This window comes from Vipera ursinii (assembly GCF_947247035.1).
Source record: "Vipera ursinii genome assembly, chromosome: 2".
NCBI lineage: Eukaryota > Metazoa > Chordata > Lepidosauria > Squamata > Viperidae > Vipera > Vipera ursinii.
In genome coordinates, this window is record NC_139513.1 from 145053997 (window position 1) to 145066336 (window position 12340).

Below are 12340 nucleotides of genomic sequence, written 5' to 3' on the forward strand. Positions count from 1 at the left end.
AGGTTGCTCACGAGCCTCAGAAGGACAACACCTGAGCAACAGCAGTTCATAAAGTAAGCAATCAGAGTTCAAAACATACTTTTTATTTTATAAAAAGGGTGCTCAGCTCCAGTCTTACATAGGGCTGGGGAGAGTCTTGGACCTGCCTTCCCATTTGAAAATTACATGCTCGGGGGGGGGGACTTTCCACTCCCATTCCACTCACTATCTCCCCAGCAATGTCTTAACAATGCAGCTGCCTGAAGGAAGGTTGTCTAAAATGGAATCATGTACAAATATGGGTACATTTGCATATTTCAAGCTGTGATGCATGGATGTGTTCCCTAGCCCACATAACCACTCAGATGGACCAGGTTTGGCTTTTGACAGTAGAAACTCTTACAGCAGCTTGCAGTTATCTACTTTTGTCGAGACAAAAGGTGCCTTTGCTGTCCCAGGGTGTTTTGTGGCATTTGCTGTCTTTTTCTTCTGTCTCCATCATAAGGACAATTGCAACTCTCTCTCTCTCTCTCTCGACCTTGGAAGAGCTGATTGTGGCCTTTCTCTGTTGCATTCTCTGTCCCCTAATATGGGAGAGCATCCGGTCCCATAAGATAAGGGCTAATCCTTGATATTCCCAGGACAGAAAAATCCCAGGGCCTGATCTTTGTGTAATCGGTTGTGCTCAGCGCACTCATATCCCTGTCCCTTCTTCCTCTATCCAGCAGGGCCCACTGCACGTAGAACCATCGTCCCCAGCACCAATCAGCACCATCTCAAGGCTGGAGGAATCACAGTCTTGAGTCCTAGAAAGTTTGATTTCTGGAGAGCTTGTACGGCATGCTGGATCTGTGGCGGAGCAAGCTTGGGGCACAGAGCGCTCTCTTTGGCTCGGGTTTGGCATCGGTGTGTTGTTCCCTTGGTCCTTGGGACCGTGACCAGAGGGTGAAAGCACTCCCGCCTCAGAATCCCTTGCTCGGCGTCCCAGGGTCCAAAATGTGCCAGGCCAGGGGGAGCTCTGCCCGGCTGAAGGGGCCCACATCCACTGTACTCTGCCACAGGCTCCATTAGGGCAGGGTGCCGGTGGTGCGCTGTGGGAGCAGAAAGCTGGCGAAAGTCCCGTGTCGACCATGAGGGGGCTCAGCAGAGGCGTAGTAGGAGCATCTGAGTGGGGGAAAGAGGCAGGCGGGTCGACTCGCTGCTGGGCTGGTGTCTGGGAGAGAAGGAAGAGCTGGACCGCCTGGCGCAAAGAGTGCAGGCCCTCCCGCATTTGCTGAACTTGCCCGGACAGCTCAGCCACCTGGGAAATGATGCAAGGGAAAGGAGGTCATTTGCTCGCCTTTCTACTTAAGACTGGAGCCCTCCCCGATGACAGAATTGCTTTTCCAACTACTGTAAATGCGCGGAATTTTAGGAGTTCTGGCGATAGACCACTAGACCCCTGGAAACATACAGGACCAATCGGGAAGCTGGGGAGAAAAGGAGGAAGTGCTATACTTTTTCTCGCACCCGTTTTTGCCCATTGAACGGTTTGATCTTGGACTTTGTGGGGGTGGGTGGGTGGGGGTGGTGGGCTCGTTCCAAAGAAATACTGGTAGCATGAAGTAAACTCTTCAAAGGCTTTGGACTGGGGGTGTGGCTTTTACTCGTGCCTGTTGCTCTTTGCCTTGCCTCGCTTGGAAGATTGCTCTTCGCATTTCGTTTTGGGCCTCGCCCTTCTCTGGTGGCCTACGTTTGGCCTTTGCTTCACCGGGGCTTTGGGACTGCTGCTTTTCTGGGACCTGTTTCTCGTCCTGAGGACTGCCCTGGTCTTGTGCCTGGGCCCTGCCTGGTGGATTGGACTTGGAGCCCCAGGGGGACCTTGACCCTGTGAGCGTGCTCCTACTCTGGGGGCTTTCTTGGTACTACAAGGGCTGTTGTTTTGGGGGGGGGGACTGAGGGTGGCTGCCTTCAGGGTAGGGTGAGGGTGGAGCCTTGTCGGTTGTTGGAGGGCCACTGTTGTAAGAGAAATAAAGAGCTCTTTGGAGGCCTGCATTGTCTTCACCACCTGAGTCATAACACAAAGAAAGCCCAGCGGCTTTTTGAAAAAGCACCTTTGGGACAAATCCGCACTTGGTGGCTTCCGATACACGACTTTCGTCTTGATCAGCAGCAGGGAAGCGTTTGTCCAGTTTGGACCTGCCTTTGAAGACTGCCCAGAAACCCACCAAAGCCAAGCCTCTCCACCCTACAAATCAAAGGGCTGTTTTTGACCAATTAAGTTCTGTTAAGGCTTGAGCCCATGTTTGTCTTCATGGCTGCCTTGTCTGCGTACAACACCCTATCCCACAATCTGCTCAGGAAGTGATAACTGGGGAGAGAGGGAGGGAGGGCTTGGAAGCAAGTCTTTTTTTCTTTCTATGATGACCTCGTCATTCAGGAATACCCTAGCTCCAAAGGCCAGATCACCTTCATTCTTAGAATTTAGGAAAATCGCGAGCAAACCATTTTGTCAGTCTTGGATGCTTATTGCATTTTTAAAAAATCTGCTTTTAGTTTTTAAAAGATGGCGAATATAGTTTTTACTTAAGCACTCTGGCGTGTGTATGTATGTATGGTACGAGATAAATTATATAAGTAAGACTACTCAAAAGGTAAATCATGAGTCTGTGTTGCCAGAAAATCGTTTAAATCCACCGTTCTCTGTAGAGAATATTTTCTAGACCACTGTTTTGAGATTTCCAAGGGCAGCCTGCTCACATGTAGTCTGCTTCCCTGCTGAACAAAAAGCAGGGATGCTCCAGGTAAACATCTCCAAAGCAACCTTGGCAACTTAAGACCTGAGGACTTCAACTCCCAGAATTCTCCAGCCAGCATCGCTGGCTGAGGAATTCTGGGAGTTGGGAGTCCACAAGGCTGTCTATATACAAGGCTGTTTTTGAGCAGGCTGCTCATGGCAGGCAGACACACGTCCTTAACTTTAATATTAGAGATCAAGAGTGGTAAGAGTAATGCTATCAAATGTACAGACTGATCATTTGAGGTTAAAAAAAGCCTTACCGCCTGGCGCAGTTTCTCGATGGTGTCTGCGCCAGATAACTCGGGAGGGATAGTGAGCAGGCCACTGTCTGGAAGAGGAAAAAAAGCGGAACAAACTGACGAAGGCCACAGATTCAGCCTTCAAGCGCTCCGTTTCTTAACCCCTTGATGATCCCTTTCCCGCACGATGCCAAATGTTACCTGTTCCAGGGGAAGGACTGCTGTAATCCGGTCCCGATGGGCCAAGGCGGAAATTGAAAATAGGCTTGTCCGAACTGGACCCGTCCTCGATTCCGTCTACGACTCTTAAAGAAGGGGTGAAAAACCAGCAAGCGTGTCAGAAAAGAGAAAGCACGTGGAGGATCTGTGCTTCAACAGTAGCCTCTGGCTGCCAGCGTGGGGAAGGACATTTCGATGGGGCTTCCTAGTAGTGCCCCCATTCCCAAAGCTGGCCCGCACCTCCTTTGCATCCTGGGGCCTTACCTGGGGCTGAGATCTGGAGGGCCGCTGCAGGGCAGGCTGTGCAGCCTCAGGGCTGTAGGACGCGAGGAAGTTTCGGAGGCCGCGTGGCGTGGAATTCCTGACCGTGAGGGCAGCTGGCTGTGGCCCCCAGAAGACTTGGGGAGCAAGGGGCTAGAAGGCTCGTCCTCTATCTGTGTAGGGAAGCATGGCATTCTGCGGCGTGGAGGGAATGAAATCTCTGTGTCCTTCACCACTGAAAGCAAAGTGGCAGGTTCGTGGCTGCTCGGTGACGGCGACTCTGCCTGTGGTGGAGGGAGACAGTGAAGGAACCCTTTGCCTTTCCCATTACAGCTGCCTTTCTCTCTAGAATCGGGAAATCGACTATCCAAAGGTGTAAAATACACTGCTCAAAGAAATAAAGGAAACACAAAATAAGACATCCTACTATTAAATACAGGACATTGTGTTGTTTAAGTGTTCCCTTTTTTTTTTTTTTTAATTGAAAAGTTTTAAAAAATACAATTTTCCTTTAAGAAACCCCCCTTCCCCCTCCCTACCTCCCCCCTATCTCCCCCCCTCCCCCTCTCCCTCCTCCCTCCCCTGCCTCCCCCCCTCTACTTCCCCTCCTCCCCCCCTCCCCCCCCTCCGACTTCCCAGAGCAAAATACAAGGTATATATCTAAAAAGCAATCATAAACAATCATATACTAACAATTATAAACTCTAAAATCCATCACTCTCTAGCTTATATAAAGTAAACCAATCCTTAACAATACTAAATATATATAAAAAACTAAAATAAAAGAAAACTAGCATCATTCCCATCTATGTTCTTCCACATTTCCCTATTACCTAAACATATTCTCATTTACACATCACAAACACCTATCCCTATTAACCTCTCTAGCCAAAATAGACTATAATAGATAGTTCTTACACAAATTAACCCGCATTAACCCACAAAACTTTCTTCCTCTTCCTCTGTAATAAATTGTCCATTAATTCCAAATTAAAGATTCTGTTACCATACATATCATCCCAAAACTTTTAAAAACACAACTACCACTTGTCTATAAGTATATTGTGGAAGTTCCATAGATTTCTGCTGGTCTTATTTTTTTGTCTTTTTTGAGCGTTTTAAGGCAGCACGCGTCACCCTCTGTTCTCTAATATCATCCAAAAGAGTTGCAGCTTGAACTCCTCCTGTACCCTTCTCGTCTATCAGTCCATCTTCATCCTCTTGATGTTCTCCTTCTCCAGATCCCTCTGCAGCTTCCAGAAGTGTTGATGGGGTTACATTTAAAACATTGTTGTAAAAGTCATGCGCTTGCTTCACATTACCCAAACAGTACCTTTTGCCATCATACATGAAGCTCAGCCCAGCTGGGATCTCCCATCTGAACCTTATATCCCTTTGCTTGAGCTCTTGCACAAGAAAAATAAAATCCTTCCTTCTCTTTAAAATCTTTGGAGGAATTTCTTTTAGAACCAAAACTTCTTGACCAGCAATCACAACTTTGGTATCATAGGCAGCTTGTATAACTTCATCTCTAACTTCCCTTTTTACAAAATAAACCACCACATCTCTAGGCAACTTTCTCTGTTTAGCAATCCACGAATTCACACGAAACACTTTGTCCATACCTTGTTTTATTTCAGATGCTGGATGATTCAATACCCCCTCAAAAGCCTCAGAAACCAGCTGCTTTAAATCTTCCTTAATATTCTCTTTTAGGCCTCTAATTCTCACAGCAAACTGCATCTGGTAAAATTGGGCCAGACTCTGTTCACTATCCTTTTTGTCTTTTAAATCTTCAATTTCCAAAACTTTTGCTTCTAATATAGCATTCTTTTGAGTCAAGTCTTGCACTTGGTCATCCAGCACCTCCACACATTTAGCAACTTTATGCACTGAGGACAAAATGTCTGCCTTCATCTCTCTAAGTTTCTGTTCCATCCTTTCTTCCATTCTCTGCTCCAATTTCTCCAATTTCTCCTCCATCTGTGCAAATTTAGCACCCATTGACTCCAGAATTAACTGGGTATGTCTTTCAAGATCCTTCGAAGTCAATACATCAGGAGAATGCAACGCCTGCAGTAATGATTGTTGTTGCACCGGAGAATTTCCAGCACTCCGAAAAGTTCTAGGGGGAGGTTTAGCCGCCATCTTTTACTTACAATTGTGACGCACTTTCACTTTAAGTTTTAAGCAAAGTCCATCAAGCTTGAGAGTAAAATAAAATAATCTTCTTCATCTCTTCATCTTTCCCTCTTGTACTGCTCTGCCTGCTCTTTTCCTTTCATAGTCTCTCCTTCAAGCAGGGATGGTCGCAGACGCCTGGCTCTGCTCCATAAAGTCCGGAGCAGAGACGCTAGCCAGCTGGGAGCAGCCCAGGCTACGGGGGAGTTCAATCCTTCAGCCGCCCAAGCTCCAAGCTCAGGCGGCCCCGGAGAACTCAACCCCCACCTGGGGGCTCACCCCCTCCTCTTCTCCCGAGGAGGGGGCTTCAAATTCGCCCGAACAGCTGATCGGCGCTGTTTCGGGCGAAAAATCACACAGCTGAGCTGCGGGCAGCCCGGGAAGGCTGTCTCCGGCGCCACGGAGCCACCGGAAGCCCCCTTTTTTTTTTTTTTTGAGCAGTATATATTCCTCCCATTGAGTTATCCCTCTCATTGGCAAACGATTCTCTTTGCCAGTTCCTCCCCACATCCCCACCCCCTCTCTGGTTTTTAGAAACGATTGCCATAAGGATTCAGAATCCGCTTGATTTTTTTTTCTCTTCGCCTAAGGGCAGGTTTGAGTCTGGAATAGTTCGTATAAATATTAGGAATTAACAGCATCGGAGGGACGTCCTGCACAAGCTACTCATGGCTGTCAAAAGTTCCTGAGCAAAGGTGGGATACAATTCAAACTGGTGCATTAGAATAGCTGGAAAGGCATGGAAGGCCATTCTCACCAGTTTCCCCAAGCCCACCTAAGTGGGTTAAGATTTGGATTGGTCAGTAGATCTCCCCCAAATTTTCTTGTTGACATTGAGCAACTCTGGAGCATAAACCGAAGACCTACCCAGCTGTATAGCTACTCCTTTCTTTTTAATGGCAAGTTGGAAGCCCAAGAAAAGCGTGCTACAGAGTTATTCTCTGCTAGCCTTTGTGGGTTCTGCGTTGGCTCTGTGCAGATATATATTATCTTTTACTAATTTCAAGAAAACCAGCTGTTTTTGCGATTTGACTCTTGTTCTCCCAGATTGCATTTTGTAATTGGATTGGATGTCCAACGTACAGTATCAGAGTGCCAAAATAAAGCCTATAACGGAGACTTGGCTGATTTCCTGTCTGTGACTAATGAAGCAAACAATTTTATCAGTAATCTAGACATGTTTATAATATTTTAGATTTTAGATTTCATGTTTCGTATTTTCATCTCTCTTGTTGTTTTTTTTATTGAAATGTGACGTGGATGTGCCATACGATGAATAATAATTTGTAATTGGATTTACCGCCAGAGAGCTGGCACAAAAACTGAGTGAATCACTACTGCACCCAGAATGTGGCAGTGGCAATGTTGTGATTCAGGGTCAGCCTGTGGGTTCGGCAGTTGGGTCGGACGACTCAGAGGAGGAGGGGGGTGTTGGAGAGGTTGCTGAGGGTTTTGGAAAGCTTGCTGATGAGAGCCCTCAGCCAGGCCCATCCCACCTGGTCACGACGCAGACCCAGCTGTGTGAGCCTGACAGCGTGGATGAAGATGACCCACAGCTGGCCCTGTTCAAGGACGCCCGACGCAGGAGGCAGTCAATCAGGAGTAAACAGAGGAAGGCAATGGGGCACCTCGGAAGGAGGCAGAGAGAAGCCACGCCCTGAACTGTATAAAAGAGGAATGTGTGGGAGGGCTGGTTTGCTGAAGGCAACCGTTTGAATAGCTCCTGTTTCATGGTTCGTGTCTTGTTCTGTTTGCTTTTGTATCCATAAATTTGGCAGGCTTTGTTTCAGCCTCTTGCCTTCTTGTAAAAGGGGTTGTCCCTGCCTTTTCTGCAGGGCCGGTAGCAGGCTGGTACAGAACAGGCAATTGCTACCCACCAGTGACAAGGATTTCTCCCTATCACCCTGCTCCACTCACCTGGAAGACGCTGCCTCTACCCAGGTTGTAGCTGAGGTCACAGGGAAGTTCACGGCGGAATTTGCTGGCGAATTCCGGATAGAGCTCCAGACTAGCCAGCAGGCCAGGCAAACTCAGGCATTGCAGGTCACAGTAGGTGAGGCCCCGCACATCCGCATTGGCCTGGACCCCTTCTTCCTTGGATGAGATGTGGCAACCAATCAGGTCCCCCTTCCCTGCAAGGAAAAGAGCTAAAGGTGAATCCTTCGTCAAAAGGGGAACAAAATGGAAGCCCCAGAGATGGTTTGGCAGTAGCTGTGCAACCCAGTTTCCCGCTCTTATTCTGGAAAGAGGCTCACTGGAAGCCTCAAATGGAAAGCAGCATCGGGATGAGCTGGATAGCATATAGAACAAAGAAAGTGGGGCAGTGCTCTTGGAAAGAGTTCGTTTAAAAAAAACAATAATAAAAGGCAAACTCATTTCAAGTCTTATTGCATGGGAGGGGGGGGGAGAGAAACAAGCACCTCAAACTGAAAGCTCCAGCCTCTATTCCCACCTTATTCTCAATACAGAAACCTTTTTCTGCGTGCAAAACTTCTCCTGTTACACCTGGATTCACAAACCATATTTCAAGTATCGGCTAAATGGGATGGGTAATTCGTGGTTCATTGTGTCATGGGAACGGCCACTGTTTTAACTGTGGTGAGAAACAGGCTATAAGAAGAAGCTGGAATATGGTTTTATTAGCATGGACCAACCAAGATGTGGGGACACGGTGACTTGTGTGATGTTCACCAAGCTCGAGTGGGCGAGGGTTTCCGAATCCAGCCAACCTTTTGAAACTTCCCAGTCTCCCAGCCTTACAACACGGGAAAGGGGGAAAGAGCAAGGGCTGAAAGAGAAGCATGCGCTACCGAGGATGGCAAGCACGGTGCCATCTTTCAGCACCTCCATGGAGCCAGAACAGATCAGATAGAGAGCCTGGAGCGCGTCTCCCTGCCGGATCAGGTATTCCCCCGGCGTGCAGAAAGAGGTCCGGACACTGAGCGAAAGGGACCGCCGGCAGCCCCGGCTGGCCCCCTCGAAGAGGGGCAATTGGAGCAGTTCCTTGTGAAGATGCAGGGCAATATCGGCACGCAGCTCATCCGGGAGGCTATGCAGCAACTGGTGAGAAAGAAGGCACAGCAGCAGGGTTAGAAGGCCTCCTCTCCCTCGGGGACCCGGGAGGCTGCCTTTGTCTGAGGTGGTGTAAGCGACTCCTGCCTTGGCTAGGGGGTTGGACTAGAGGACCTCCAAGGTCCCTTCCAGCCCTATGATTCTGTGAGGCTTCTCAAGGCCACAAACAAAAAAAAAAGAGAATCAGTTGGAAATGAGTTGAAGGAGCTGCCCTCAGGATAACCAGCAAAGGGGCTTCTTGGACAGAACGGTGATCTGACATCATTTCTAATGCCCCCAATTTTCACAACCGCTCTGATTCATAGCCTCTAGAACTCAACTCCCCAAAAAAGGCTTTACTGGCTGATGATCACGTTTTAAAAGGCTACTAGACATTTTTTGTGTGTGTGTGTGTGAATGCAAGCCTCAGCGGTGAGAACTAGAGTAGGCTGTATCAAACTCTCCAGTCATATTAGAGGGCTGTCAATTGTCTCCAAAAGCTAAAATAACAGTAACAATAAGTTTCTGGAAACATTTCGGAACTTCGTGGAGGAAAAGCGAAACACTGGTGTAAAATGGGGTTGCTGTTTCATTCCATCCTGAACAGATAAAAGGATGTAAAAAGTTCTAGCTGGCATCTAGAACAAGTGTAGAATTGGCTTTGGGCAGGGAATCCAGTGCCCAAAGGAATATCAGTTCTCTAATCAATAGAATTTGGCTCCTAATTTTTATTACTGCAAGAACAAGTTCTCCTCACCTAGAGGGGAGGCTGAAAAAACATCCCTTGGCCAGGTCAGCTCATTATCTGCTATCCAGACCAGCAGAAACAGTATCGAAACATATGGGCCAAGCTTTCAGAGGGAACCATTGCTTTATTTTAATCATTTCTACACCACATTTTAATGTTTCCACCATTTCCTGTTTTGTGGTCACATATCGCCGAGATGGCTAGGCAGATGGCCTTGCTTACCTGAAGTTAAGCCAGGCGTTGCTTCTCCATGTGTCCTCCCCACCCCAAAGCCCCAATTCTGATGGGCAGATTCCATTCATGAAAATACAGGTAGACCTCGACTTACGAGCACAATTGGGACCAGAATTTCTGCTGATAAATGAGTCGCGCCCGATTTTGTGAACTTTTTTTTTTTTGGCCAGGTCATTAAACAAACCATTGCAGTTGTTAAGTGAATCATACGGTTACTAAGCAAATTCACCTCTCCCCGTTTTGCTTGTCGGAAATCATCTGGGACAGTTGCAAATCGCAATCACAGGATTCTGGGATGCTGCAAACTTCGTAAATACATGCGGGTTGCCACAATAGCCCAAATGTTGATCGTGTGACCATGGGGATGTTGCAATGATTGTTAAGTGCATAGATCGGTTGTAAGTGTTTCCCCCCCCCCGTGTTGTAATTTTGAACTGTTGCTAAATGAACAGTTGTTAAGTCTAGGACAGGGGTCGGCAACCTCGGCTCTTTTATGACTCGTGGACTTCAACTCCCAGAATTCCTGAGCCAGCCATGCTGAGGAGAAAGGGAGAGGTTTCCATGCTGAGCCATGCTGGCTCAGGAATTCTGGGAGTTGAAGTCCACGAGTCATAAAAGAGCCGAGGTTGCCGACCCCTGGTCTAGGACTACCTGTATAACAACAGAGTGATAAATAGTGGACAGAAGGTTTACAGTTAAAGCAAATATTGTGTACAGGACGAGACCAATTTCAGTGAGATGGAAGAGGAGCACACACCCCTCTTTGTTAACAAAGCTGTATATGTATACTGCGCTTTCCTGTTTTGCTTTATGTCTCCCACTGGCTGGGCTACCTGTCTCTTCACTTTCACAGCTGAGACAAATGTGGCTTATTTCTTCTACTCATTTGTCAGCCTCCTGACCTTCGACTCTGCTTTTCTTCCAGGAACTTCGAGGTAATTTCCCAGCCAAACCTTCTTGGCCTTTACAATAATTCTGGAAGGCTGCTTAAGGGCAAGGTGGGCGGAAAGGAAGGAACTGGCCTAGAGGTCTCCCATTATTTGCGTAGCTTTGACGGAACGGATGAACTCCTACACTTTCTCTTTGGAAGGCACTCAAGGCCACTCAAGCTTTCTCTGATCTGGCATGCCCCAAACGCACTGGGCTACGACTCTGGTCACACCTATCAGCATACCCATCCGCTTTGCTCAGCTAGGAATGATGGGAGCTGTAATCCAATGCATCGAGCAGGACATCTAGTCCCTCCCCAGCTGCTCTCTCAGAAGATTCAGGTGGCCCTGGGTAGAATCCTCTACCTTGTCCACTTTTCCTGCCCAGGTCTTGCCCTTGCCCGGGCTGGTTCTCACCTCCCGCGTATCAATCCCATTGCTGGCACTCCAGGTGGCTTGGAAGTATTCCAGCATGCGCTGCTTTAGCGGTGGAGGGATCCGATGAATACGGATGTAGTCGCGCAGGTCACGTGTACGGCTGTGATAGAGGAAGCGCCGAGCATACATGCGCTGAATGATGGCCGTTACATTGCCGAAGACAACAGCATGCATCAGTGCTGGGGATGGAGGAGAAAGAGAACAGGCCGAGGCTAGTCCGGCTGAGACGGCCAGGGAGAAGGTGAACAGCAGAAGCATTACCTGATTTTGTGGGGCTAGCGATGGCAATGATGCCTCTGAGAGGAGGAAAAGGGACAACAAACCTCAAGGGCAAAATGGAAAAGAATAAAGAAAGTGTCGGGACTAAAAGTTTTTGGACAAAAACTTTATACAGGTAGGAGAACAATAGGGCAATAACTGAGCTGGAATGGAACTGACTGACTGTAGGACAGATCCAAGAGGCAGATCAAGTTTTGGGATATTCATTTTATATGAATGGTTTTAAGCATGTTAATAATAATAATAATAATATAATTAATAATAATAATAATAACAACAACAATAACAACAACAATAACAATAAGAGCCTTGGTGGAGCAGTGGGCTGATGCCTCCTTAAGTAACACCAGCTGCCTGCAATTAGTGCAGGTTCGCATCCCACCAGGCTCAAGGTTGACTCAGCCTTCCATCCTTCCGAGGTAGGTAAAATGAGGACCCAGATTGTTGGGGGCAATTAAGCTGACTTTGTAATAATGCCGCTTGGGGTGTGTATGAAAGCCCTAATAAGCAGGCATATACATAGAATGAAGGCTACTGCTAAGCTTGTAAGCCACCCTGAGTCTTCGGAGAAGGGCGGGATATAAATGGAATTAAAAAAAATAACAACAACAACAACAATAACAAAACAACAACAACAATAACAACAACAACAACAACAACAATAATAATAATTAATAATAATAATAATAATAATAATAATAATAATAATAATAATAATAATAATAATAATAATAGAAGAGCCAAGGAAGAACTCCTCTGACCTGGCCTGCTCCCTATAATGATAGTTTTCTATTTCGCAAGGTGGTTTTTTGTTGTTGTTTTGTTTCTTGTGTAGAAGTAAGGATTTCAAATAGGTTCTTCTTTATTTATATGACACAGGACAGGTAAGTCCTTAACTTACAGTCATAATTGGGACCAGAATTTTCATGCTAAGCTCAATTTCATTTATTTTTTTTGCAAATTACTGCTGCAGTTAAGCGGCTCGCGTCCTCGTTAAGTTAAT

The 12340-nt window shown here is 47.0% G+C and overlaps 1 protein-coding gene and 1 long non-coding RNA gene across 2 annotated transcripts in view; one reads left to right on the forward strand and one right to left on the reverse strand.

Annotated features, from left to right (window-relative positions):
* Window positions 1-83: 83 nt before the first annotated feature.
* Window positions 84-12340, reverse strand: part of KCNH3 (potassium voltage-gated channel subfamily H member 3) — an 85257-nt gene continuing 73000 nt past the window's right edge. Inside the window, exons 9-15 of the mRNA XM_083355479.1 lie at window positions 11038-11237; window positions 8469-8718; window positions 7576-7790; window positions 3481-3761; window positions 3199-3302; window positions 3019-3086; window positions 84-1279 (exon numbers count right to left, since the gene is read on the reverse strand). Of these exons, the coding sequence (XP_083211605.1) occupies window positions 674-1279; window positions 3019-3086; window positions 3199-3302; window positions 3481-3761; window positions 7576-7790; window positions 8469-8718; window positions 11038-11237 (1724 nt within the window). The 3' untranslated portion in view covers window positions 84-673. The remainder of the gene's footprint in view (window positions 1280-3018; window positions 3087-3198; window positions 3303-3480; window positions 3762-7575; window positions 7791-8468; window positions 8719-11037; window positions 11238-12340) is intronic.
* LOC310636027 lies at window positions 3629-6777 on the forward strand. The gene is made up of 2 exons (XR_014491590.1): window positions 3629-3935; window positions 6074-6777. It is a non-coding gene; the product is annotated as an uncharacterized lncRNA (long non-coding RNA).